The sequence below is a fragment of the Amphiura filiformis genome, chromosome 4 (genome assembly GCF_039555335.1).
Source record: "Amphiura filiformis chromosome 4, Afil_fr2py, whole genome shotgun sequence".
Lineage (NCBI taxonomy): Eukaryota > Metazoa > Echinodermata > Ophiuroidea > Amphilepidida > Amphiuridae > Amphiura > Amphiura filiformis.
Window position 1 is genome coordinate 70,521,964 of NC_092631.1, and position 11,955 is coordinate 70,533,918.

Consider the following 11,955-nt stretch of genomic DNA (forward strand, 5'->3'; position numbering starts at 1 on the left):
GATGAAACCTGCAATGTAGTTTATCTCATTAAATGAAATGGCCTTAAGGAGCACAAAAAGGTTAATGCTTTTTTTTACATCAGTCACTTGTACACTGGACTCTCTCTCTCTGTCAGGTGGCGCTCTGTAGCACTGCTGTAGTCTTCACAAGAGTATGCCATCTTGGTCGATCTGATGTCAAATGCAGTGGCGTGGATTTCTTTTTGCGCGCGAAATTTTTTGCTATTTTGAAGCTAAACTGATGAAATATGGTGCAAAAGTGGAATAAATGTGCGTGAAGTGCACGAAAATTTGCACTTTTGGGGCTAAAATAGGTTAATTTGGTCAGAAACACATATTCAGGCGTTTACATTGGGGGATGATTGTATGGACCATCCCCCCTGACAAAATATTGGGGGGATTTATCCCCCCAGATCCAAGCCTATGGTCAAATGTGTTGCACCATGCATTCCTTGGTTAGAAACCAGCTTCACATCATCAGTCCAAGATGCTGGTGGCCTATGAGCATTGTATTGTGCAAAGCCAAAAGTTTCTAATGTTACTGTCATCAGATCTTTATATGAACGGCACTACATTTCTAACCTCTCCAATACCTTGGCTTTACCATGTACACATTGCAATGCTTTTAGTGTACAAGTGACTGATAAAAAAAAGCAATTATCCTTTTTGGGCTCCAAGCAGTTGGCTTGTTCTCAACAAGGGTCAGAGGTCACTGGTTGATGGTGTGCATCACTCACAACTGAATATTACTGTATTTAGATAGAGATACTTACCTTCATGGGTTGCAGCTGCAAGATATAATTGGGAAAGTAAAGTTTATAACATAAGTTTTGCTAAATGCTTCTCAACAAAAACAATGGGGTCAGAGGTCACTAGCTAATACTGAGAATCACAACTCAATTTAGTTAGTCCGCACGAGTGTTTTTTTCCTGTCGATTACGATTGTGTTACAATCATATAGGTATTGTGTGTCTGCTCAATGTCATAGTACAATTGTGTCATCATTGACAAATTATAATGATTTAAATGTCCATTATTGGGCCAGTTCGTAACATTATCGAGTCGTAATTGTCTACCAAATTTCCTGCGTGCCCACGTTTTCATTGTTGTATGTTTATTCAATGAACCAAATCCGAGGTCACCATCATGAATGATGACATCTTAATTATCAAGGTGTGTGTCTAACAAGTGATCATGACACAATAAAGTTAACGCTCTCAAATCTCATCATTCATTTATAATTGTGTGGTAATCGAGAAATTATGATAAAAATGATGAAAATACTTGTGTGGACCAGGTTTTACTGTATCTATGGCTATGCACTTACCTTCATGAGATGCAGCTGAAAGATATAATTGGGAAAGTAAAATTTATTATTATTATCAAAAATTACATTACATATATTCTTAGGTAACAAAAAAATTGTTTGCTATCGCTTGTTCTCTACCACCCAAGCCTTATTTGAAATCAAGGAAATCAATTTTTACTATACCAGGTACGAAAGAATACTGACACTAATTTAATTATTTTTTTTAGAATGTTGACATCCTGAATCATAACAGAGTAAGTGTTTAAAACGGTCTTTTCAAATTGTTTTAAAACATGCATGGGCGTCAACCGTCAATCCGGGGGACGGGGGAAGTGTTGTGTCTTTTGCCTTTAATATGGACAGTTTGCTATGTGGACTCAGAGGTCAGAAGTCACTGCCTAATAAATTGATATCACAACTTAATTTTACTTTGAAACCTTCCAATCATCCAGCAGGTAACAACTTGATGCCTTGGAAGGCCATATTATCTGTGCAAATACCGCTACTTGGTACCAAATCCGAATCTAGGCAGGTGTCGTGGTCAGGCGTGCTTGAACAAAAATACAAGCTATACATGTGACCTGGGATGATTGCCTGTAGGGGGTAGTGTTAACTTGCACCAAGGGGTCATACATGCATTCTTTTAGCTCTTCGCGCACAAAATTACCATTTAGATGATGCTATTTGGGGTGATTTGAACCCTTTATTCTATTGTTTTGGATCCATAGTTTCACAAAATTACAAATTTTTGACCCCTTTTTTGAACCTAGCACTACCCCTGATATATATAAGATAGAGACACTTACCTTCATGGGAAACAGCTGTAAGATATAATTGGGAAAAGTTGTTTTTAGTCATTTTTACATGGAGAAGAGTTTGAAAAAGTAAGAAACATTATCAGTTATGGGCAGATAATACATGCATATAAATGTCACACTTTTTTAGTTAGGATACCAAAGAATACTCCTGCTTACCTGCCCACTGTTAGTACACAAAAAAAAACTTCCTAGACCTGCTCTGCCCACTTGAGTACAAAAATACCTAGTTACCCTGCCCACTGCACTTTTAGCACACACAATACTCCCTACTTACCACGCGCACAAAGGAAACAAAATACTTCCTACTGCCCACCATTAGCACACAACATACTATCTACCTACATCGCTTACTGTGAGTACACAACATACTCCCTCCTTTAAAATAGGTTCAACACAAAATTACGAACTACGATATATGCAGCAGAGTCAGCATGCATGTGTTTAAAATTTAATATATATTGTAATCAATGCGAGGAACATCTACTTTAATCAAATCTTGCTTTGTACAGATTATAGTCTTCCCATGTTGCTATAAAATGTCAACTATAGTCAATCAGTCACAAGACTTTGTAGCTTTATACCTACCTAAATCCATCTATATATTTTAAACAGCATAGAATATGGTCATTTTCACGGTAAAGGGTGTAACTTTGGATTTTTAACATTTTGATCCGTAGTTTTCTAATAAAGCCACAGAATTCCATGATTTTTGACCACATAAGTCATCTAGTTAGCAGCTACCTTGGGTAGCATAATCATCTTCGGGAGTTACTGCGTTCAGTTTTAGCAGGCTTAAATGTACCTAATATTGCCATTTTGAAAAACTGTAAAAAACAGTAACATTTTTGTTAACCCTGTGTTTTCTTCAGTTAGTTCATGGATAATTTTTCTTATCCTGAAAGTACGGTCATATGTTCAGTAAACACTGCCACATTAGATTTAATTGTGAACAGCCCTGTATTTTTGAGAACCGGACTTGATATTTGTCGCTTCGGAGGCTTCATTTTCCGTTAACAATTGTTAACAAACTTTGTGGGTATAGCTTTGGTTCATAATTCTTGGTTATTTCTTCACTTCTTCTTGATTCATAACAGTTGATATCTTAACTTGAAATGGGTAACAAAAATTAGTTGATTTGCAAGCTTTTAAAATTTTTATAAAATCTTGACTTCAAAGAGCCGATTTTCCGTTAACTTTTTTGAAGCCTCCGAAACAAACTGTTCAGCAAGCTTGGGCAAATATAAATAAAAGAGCACATCCAATCTATTTATCAAAATGTAGCAAAGTAGATCCTCAAGTCACTTGTTTTTAAATCATGGAGATATATATCACCGTTTGAAAATGGGACCCAATACAAACTTTCCGTTAACAATTGAAGCCTCCGAAACAAATGAAGCCTCCGAAACAACAGTAAACTTAATTATCATCTATGCATATCTAAATTGGTATGTTCCATATTGATATCTGCATTGTAATTGTTGCATGATATGTGCAGAATGTCATAAATTTAAAAAAAAATTGATATTATGGTTAATGCTTGAAAAATATACTGATATCCAAGAAAGCCCGTTTCGGAGGCTTCACATGCAAATAACACCATACTTAACAAATGGGTGAAAAAATTATCATGTTATAAATCTGCAATATCTGCCGCATAGAATCATTGATTCAATACACACAAGAAAATAACAGCTTAGATGATCCCAACAGTGTTGTTTTCAAAAAAACTACTTCTGCCATGTTTAACCATTGTAAACATGAAGCCTCGAAACAAAAAAAAATGACTTGCTGTGATAATTTAATTTTTGTCACAACTGAAATTCAATACTTAGAAGCAAAGCATGAAAATTGGTAATTGTGATATTTTTTACCTATTTTTTCATGTCAACTTGTAGTAGTTAGCCAAATATTTTACTTTTATGATCACCTGTGTTGTTAACTGAAGCCTCCGAAACACAAATCGCTTGAATTGCCAATTCTAAAAATAACTCCAATTTCTGTGAAACTTGGCTGGGAGGTTCCTTTCATCAAGTAGTATTTGTACATGAAGTTAGACATTTAAATTATTTTAGGAACCCAATTAAAACTTAAAAAATATGTTTAAGGTTGGGAAATTTCCATTGCAAATGACCCTTGATGTTAAAAATTTTCAAAATTGCAATTACAAACATAGCAAAACATGGTATAAAATTTAACTTATATCTGTTGACTTACTTTGGAATGGGATTTCACATGTATTCCAGCTTTCATGTCATAATTTTCTGAGCTTATGTAAAATACATTTTTTCTTAGATTTTAACCAAAATGTTATGGAAATGTCAAATTTTTTATCAGAAATCAAAAGGTTTAAGCCTTGAAACACCATTTTACTGGAATTTAAGTTGCTTCTATGCATGATTACAGTAAACAGAAACATATTTAAGTGGTTTGAAATTTTGACCCTAAAAATCAAAAGTTACACCCTTTACCGTGAAAATGACCATATACTAACTCACCTTCTGGATCACCCTGCATGGCTTTATACTGCATGGGGGTGATGTGTGCGAAGCCTGGTGGGGGAACATCCCAGTATTTGTAGGGCTTACGTCGTCTTGCACCTGCACCACGTGCAGGAGGACCACGCTCGTTACGATCCCGAGGAGAACGGCTGTGGAAGTGAAAATATGCATACATTTTCAATTCAAAAATATTAAATTATCACAGCTAGTAACTTATTACTTAATAATTGCCACATACAAAACATATGATTAAGGGGGTACTACACCCCTGCCCAATTGTGTGCCTATTTTTGCATTTTTCTCAAAAATTATGGCGCATTGGGGACAAGTAAGATATGTATATTATAGGGGCAAGGACTACAACTACTGCACTGGAAATTTTATTTCAGCACAGCCAACAGTTGTGGAGTTACAGTCAAAAATGAGGGAAAACCAATATTTGATCAATAAATCAATAACTACTTGCTTTGTGTTGCTGTATTTTCAAAACAGTAGTTGTAGTCCTTGCCCTATAATATACATATCTTACTTGTCACCAATGTGCTATAATTTTGAGAAAATTGCAAAAATAGGCGCAAAATTGGACAGGGGTGTAGTACCCCCTTAAGAAGCAAGTTAATGGTAATTCTGGTAAGAAGAATAGACTTGACTTGAAAGTTCAAATACTGGTACTAATGTACTTTATTCCCTAGCCTACGAGTGTCATGGTTAAAAAAAATACCTGAAAGCCTGACCCAATAATTCAAGTGGCAATCATTCTTTATGCTAAGTTAATTACCTTCTTCTCCTCCTATCCCGACTATCTCTGTCCCGACTTCTGCTTCTGCTTTTACTGCGCCGCCTTCTTGAATCTCTGTCTCTGTCTCTACTTCGACTTCTGCTACGACTTCTTCTGTCCCGACTTCTGCTACGACTCCTACTCCTCCGCCTCCTATCCCTATCTGCAAGGGGTTAAATATTTCAAATAATTTAAAGAGAGTAAGTACAACAGTTTTTGTATCACAGGGTTAAGTCATGACGAGGTATTTTACACTTGTAAAAGAAAGATTAAAATAATAAGCGTTTAAACAGGATAGGATTGTATGCATGGGATGATGAGGTATTAAGGTTATACAAAGAAACGTATAAAAAACGTATAAAAGACGTATAAAGTTGTTCTCTAAAACAGAGTTTTCTCAGTAACGGGTAATCAAATATCGCAGCAAGTGAAATGTTGGTGCATTGGATGTAGCTTAACATTTTTCTTGTGTGTTTATACAAATTTTTAGAATAAATTTGAAAATCCTTCGTTTAAAGCCGTTTTACGCACCATGTTCACAAGATCAAAACGCGCTCCGTGCCGTTTTTTTTCAAATGTGCGCCCTGTACAGGGCGCACATTTGAAAACCACGCCGAGTGATTGTTTTCTTCTTTTTTGTATTGTACTACAAATCGATTAAAGAAATAATGTTGCCATGGGGAAGAACCAAATACAGTACTGATTAAATTTTAAAAGCCCGTTTACTTTTGGGGAACATTTACGAGAATCTTGCCTGAGAGTGAAATTATCGATATCTTGATTACGGGATGTTAATTTAGACATCTGAATACCTACATTATTTCTCAACATTCTGCCAATTGCTATCCCATTTGATTTTCACTCCAAATTGAAGCTAGTATTGCAAAAAACAAGGTTTTTCCTCCATCAGTTCGTTCAAAATTTCAGCGCCGACATGCATATTTATTCTAAGAGCCATTGTGCGGACGCGATTGTAATCAAGTCATTGCATCAAATTAAAGTTATATATCCGCTTCGAGAACAAGCAATTGCGTAAGCTGATGTATGGCCGAGTGGATAGAGCGTTGGACTGGGAATCTGTTAGGAACCATTTTTGTGGGTTCGAGTCCCCGTGTGGCTGAATTTCCTTTTTTTTTCTCTTTTCTCATTTTTACTTCCTTTCTTTCCTCTTTTCTTTCTCCTTTTCTTTTTTCATTTTTTTTTCATTTCCTTCTTTCTTTCTTCCTTTCTTTTTCTTTCTCTCTCTCTCTCTTTCTTTCTTTTTTCACTATTTCTTTATTCTTTCTTGCTCCTTTCTTTTTAGTTTTATTTGATTGATTCGCTGACTGCAGTGAATCGTGATTTGAGTGTTTTTCACTTTATATAATTCAGAAATTTGTAGGCCTGCTAAGTCTTGTTGAATATTCTTGGTCGCATGTCACAAATAGGTCACCCAAAAATGGAGCAGCCGTAACATGAAAACACTTTCTTCACACTTCAAGTTAGGTTTATTCTAAAAGTATAATACCTATTGTAGAAAGTTTGGTGTCATTTTGTAGATAATTATGTTCTTTTTCAAATACAAAAAACCCCAAGTCAATTGGACAAGTACTTTGAGATTTATACCTCAATATGTAAGATGTGTCAATGGAGCAGCCGGTTCGGGAGAGCCCCATAGGGTTATACACAAAATTGTGAAAATATGACAAACTTCAAACCTTTGTATCTTGAAAAGTACAACTAGCATGGACCTCAAATTGCACATATATCATCCTGGATTGTAGATCTATCTCATAGTACATCAACTGTAACAAAAGATGTAACCAATTAATTGCCTAATTAAATACTAATTAAGACAGTTTCCCCTATATGTTACTGTACAAAGTGTGCATACTATGCTCCGACATTTCTAAATGGACTATCTCTTGCCCGAATCACCCTGCTTAATCAAAAGAACACATATTTTTAAGGAAATTTGATGAGGAATTCAATTATGCTATGTGCCAGAAATGGAGGAAAAAGTTTTGATTGAAAAATGTCATAAAAATTGTGAAATTATTTTACAATTTTTGACCACCCTGTATGTTTAACACAAGGGATACTAAACTCTTTCTTCCTAATTTGTTTGAAGGACCCATACAATGTCTTCCTGAATCAATATTTATTTTGAACTACATAGCTTTCAGAAAAGGAAAAATATGGGGTTCACCATGACAAGAAAGATGCTAATTTTCTTGTTGTTCCACCCTGTATATTTCTCACCCACCCTGTATTATGATGTTATGCTTTGTTGATTTGGCATCCTTGTAATATAAGCTTTCCAGAAATATATACTTATAATGGTCTAAAATGTATTCATTAAAAGTTGTGTTGAATTGAATCAAAATTGGTGATATTTTTCTCATTTTACACCATGTTACACAAAAGATGACCAATTCATGACATGCGACCTCTTCCCAAATTCGATTTGCAAATAATTGTTTTTTGATATTGTTGTTGATGTTATTGTTGTACCCTATTATTACATTGTAATCAGGGGAATAGCAGCATTGATTTATTTCATCAAAGATATCAAGGCTATAAATTCAAAATCAACACATTTTCCAGGGCGTAGCTTGACGAAGTGCCCCCAATCAATTTTAAAATTTATAAAATCCTTATGAAAATTGCGAAAACGGCTTGTGCCCCCCGGCATCCGACCTGGCATGCCGTCCCTCATGACACCCCGACTCACGAGCTCGGGCACGAAGCTAAGCCAAGTTTCATGTCTTGACCGTGGATCGATATGCTATTGTAAGTAGGCCTACGTCCCAGTACGCTTGTTCATTGTCTGCATGGCTGTTTCTGTTATGAACTTACGCCCCTCTGAAATCAAGCGCATGAAAAACTCTCGGCTAACCTTAAGTGCACGAGGTGACTTTGAACGATAAGTTGCATATAGTTTATCTTGAGGTATACGGTATTCAGATCTTTTTTAAAAAACCGCTATCGCCGGTGACTAAGTTGATGATTTTGTGCTCTTTTCTATCCCAGCATGCATAGCACGAGTGGCCTTTTGCCAATCAGCAATGTATTTATCACTCATTGTGGCATTAATTATTATTTGGAGCTTTTTGGGTGGACAGAATAGTACAACACCAGACTCGCCAGTCGTTGTGAAACTTACACATAAATTTGTAACTTAGCGGCTAAAATTTAGATTTCAGTATATCTGACTACGTAATTTTGTATTTAAAACACATACGGCCAAATCAGTTAATTTTTCAGCTAATTTTTTTTTTCAGTCAATGAACATTGGCGCTCCACACAAACTAAAAAGTATGAATATTGTTGACACGAGAAACAGGGATTGAGTTTTAAGGCGTGAAAGTGCGATTCTGCACGCGCTGCACGCCTGAAAATACACCGAGGGTGCGATTTTTCGCACACCTAAAAAAAAAAAAAAAAAAAAAAAAAAAAAAAAAAATTAATTTTTTTAATTTTTTATTTAGAATGTCCCTGGAACTTAAAAATGTCCCTGGAAATATTTTTAATTTTTTTTTTTAAACTTTATAAATTATAATTATAAATTCATGTTCAAAATAGGCAAATTTATAATTGATGTTCACATTACAACCTATTTATGAAGTAAAGAAGCATACAAAACAAATGCATTTTAAAATCATTCATAGATTATTATGTGAACATAATTTACAAATTTGCCTATTTTAAACAAGAATTTATAATTTTTTAAAATCTTTTTGTAATTTTTTTTTAAATTAAAAAAAAATTCCAGGGACATTCTAAAGTTCCAGGGACATTCTAGGGACATTCTAAATCCAAAAAAAAAAACTAATTAAAAAAAAAAAATTACAAATGACACTAGCAATAAGTCAAAAGTCCAGGGACATCTATGCAGTATACACCATTCATTACCCCAGAGCTTTTACCATGGCCATTTAAAAAAAGTACATGTATGTTGTCACAATTGCTAAGTTTTAGCTGAAAATGAAATCATAGTCATACACCAGTTTTGAAAAAAGCACACCTTGGTTTATTTAGGTGTGCGTTTTTTGCAGCACACCTAAAAGCACACCTCGGGTTATCCAGGCGTGCGATTTACAGCACACCTGTCACATTGCAAAACTCAATGCCTGAGAAACAGTGTCCGAAATAAGGAAAATGTGGAGGTTATCCCGAGGATAACTAAAGCATAAATTCTGCTTGTCCTCAGAACATTTTGGTTGTCCCCAAAATGTGTCATACTTTTGGAGGTAAAATATAGTGGTTGTCCACATACAAACCTGCCCTATGCTTTGCATAGAGAAATCTCCCGCATGCGCACTAACCATACTCTTGCTTACCAAGGTCGATGTCATCGAACTTTTCCACCCCACGCATGCGCTCTCCCTGCACAGCTTATCAGAACTGCCGTTCTATTTTTAGCCCTCTGGTAAAACACAACCACCTTATGACCTTGTGCATCGAAACATGAGTAGCGCTAGCTATGCACTGTGTGCACACAGGCAGGGCTAGTATACAGTGTGTGCTGCATGCACACAGCAATTTCGTTCACTCGACGTTGATTTGCCTTTTACTTTTAGAACTGCTTTGATGCCGGATAATATTCGCGATAAAATATTTCATGCATAAAACACTGTTTTAATTTCTTGGATTATAGGTGTTGTATTATTAAGAATTAAACCATTTTCAAAATGCTAATTGCACAGTAGTGTTAAGATTTTAAAAATAGTTTCAAATAAGTCGAGTTGACAAATTAAGATCATGTTGTGAATATTAAAACATTAAATTTATCGTGTTACAATAGTGTGTCGTTTCTATTATTCTGTTTATAAAATGAAATATACGTCCATGATCTCATCAATAAATTAATGTGTTTGTACACAATCGTATATGTAGGCTTGGCCCTATTAAAATCTTCTAAAAAATATGACATCTTAATAATTAATAATCTAGTTTCATTTCACCATTTCTCTGAGTGTACAATATCATGACCTCCTTTCCCAAGACACGACCCGATATTCTCCGTTCTGAAGGCGTAGTTTGGTAAGTATTCAGAAATAGATTGAGTCACTTGCTTTCTATAAGCATCAACAAGTCTCAGGGTCAAATCATAAAGTTAATGCATGAATACCGGTCACTGAACTGTGCACGCTGCGATGGAACTGAAAATGTACATGGCCAGTAATTTAATTATGGTTTAGATTTATTTTTTCATTTTCTGAATGTTTTGTGGCGATGAACATTGCTTATTTCTTGACTTAACTTATGAAATGAATTAATGAATAGTAAACATGTTCCTATGTAAGCCTTTTTGTGAACAATCTTCTCCACGATCGTCCTGAATAAGTATTAAATTTAAACCTTTCAGTAAACGAAAATTAACAATGGGATGAAAATTGCAATGATGATGAATGGGACGGCCGGCGACCGGAAAAGACTTTTACCGCCTGAAAATATGCTAAGATGCAACATCCCAAGTAAACTTTTAATGTTGGTGGGTGGGAAACAATTTAACCATCATTTAATTTCACTGTTTCTTTACTTTCGACAAATGCAGAATTTCATCAAATCTTTGTGTAACTTTTTATGTTGTGTTTTAGGAACCTTGCGACCAATTAATCAACCTTGAATGAAAAATTAATTTAGAAGTTTAAAAGTACAAATTGTTCGCGCAAAAAAAAATGTAGGCCTATAAAAATGGCAGTAAATGCACATTTTATTATGACCCCATTAACCACCACGTTAATTAAATGTAGGCCTATACCAGTTCAGTTCTTGCTTTGTCACTTCGCAATAGCATCTCATTCAATACAGTCTTTCTAATTTGGCCTAAACTTCATAGTTTGGCTTACACACGTGGGTATAACGTCCATACTGAGTCCCCCCCCCTAGCTCCCATCATGTCAGGGGATCCTGATCCCACTATTCCCAGTTGGGATTTCTACATCTTGTCTTCTGGTGCAATGAAAAAGAAGAAAGCTTCGAGAAAGACGTTTGCAGCTAGTGTCAAAGAAGGAAATATTTACCCACCACCTGGACATTGCAGTTGCAAAATACCAGATGACCTATTCCAGGAACCAGAAACAAACAGGCCACGCCGTAGGCCTACTCGTGCGCGCCGCAGTACCCGCGGCCGCGCTGCAGCTGCAGAACCAGATCCCGATTCTGAAGATGATGAAGAAGAAGCTCCCATACAGAAGCATTCTATACTGACTCTTGGAGGGGCCATCCGTCATTCATCGGATAAACTTTGGCAAGATTGTAGCAGACCAGTGGTATCTTCATTTTCTGTTTATGAAACTGATTTGCGTGCTGATGAAGCTTCATACCAAACTTCCCTTACCGGTAAGAAACCATTTATCATAGGTTATAGTTATAAATAATGCTTATCTCTGTCAGTATGAAAAACGATTATTTCTTCCAGCTAAAAAAAATGATTTAACGTTTAAGCCTACGTTATTAAAAAAGCACGGAATCAACGTAACTTAGCTTGTTTTAACAAATAAATAATTTGTGGGCCGGCCCGCAAAAAAGATCAGCAGCAACATCCATGGCATCCCATTCAAATTA

General features: G+C 35.7%; 1 protein-coding gene across 1 annotated transcript in view; it reads right to left on the reverse strand.

The window, feature by feature from the left end:
* The window catches only part of LOC140151332 (splicing factor U2AF 50 kDa subunit-like), a 47,427-nt gene that overhangs the window by 23,955 nt on the left and 11,517 nt on the right, over nucleotides 1-11,955 (reverse strand). Inside the window, exons 2-6 of the mRNA XM_072173642.1 lie at nucleotides 5,404-5,566; nucleotides 4,623-4,774; nucleotides 2,116-2,130; nucleotides 1,328-1,342; nucleotides 774-788 (exon numbers count right to left, since the gene is read on the reverse strand). Coding sequence (XP_072029743.1) covers nucleotides 774-788; nucleotides 1,328-1,342; nucleotides 2,116-2,130; nucleotides 4,623-4,774; nucleotides 5,404-5,566 — 360 coding nt within the window. The remainder of the gene's footprint in view (nucleotides 1-773; nucleotides 789-1,327; nucleotides 1,343-2,115; nucleotides 2,131-4,622; nucleotides 4,775-5,403; nucleotides 5,567-11,955) is intronic.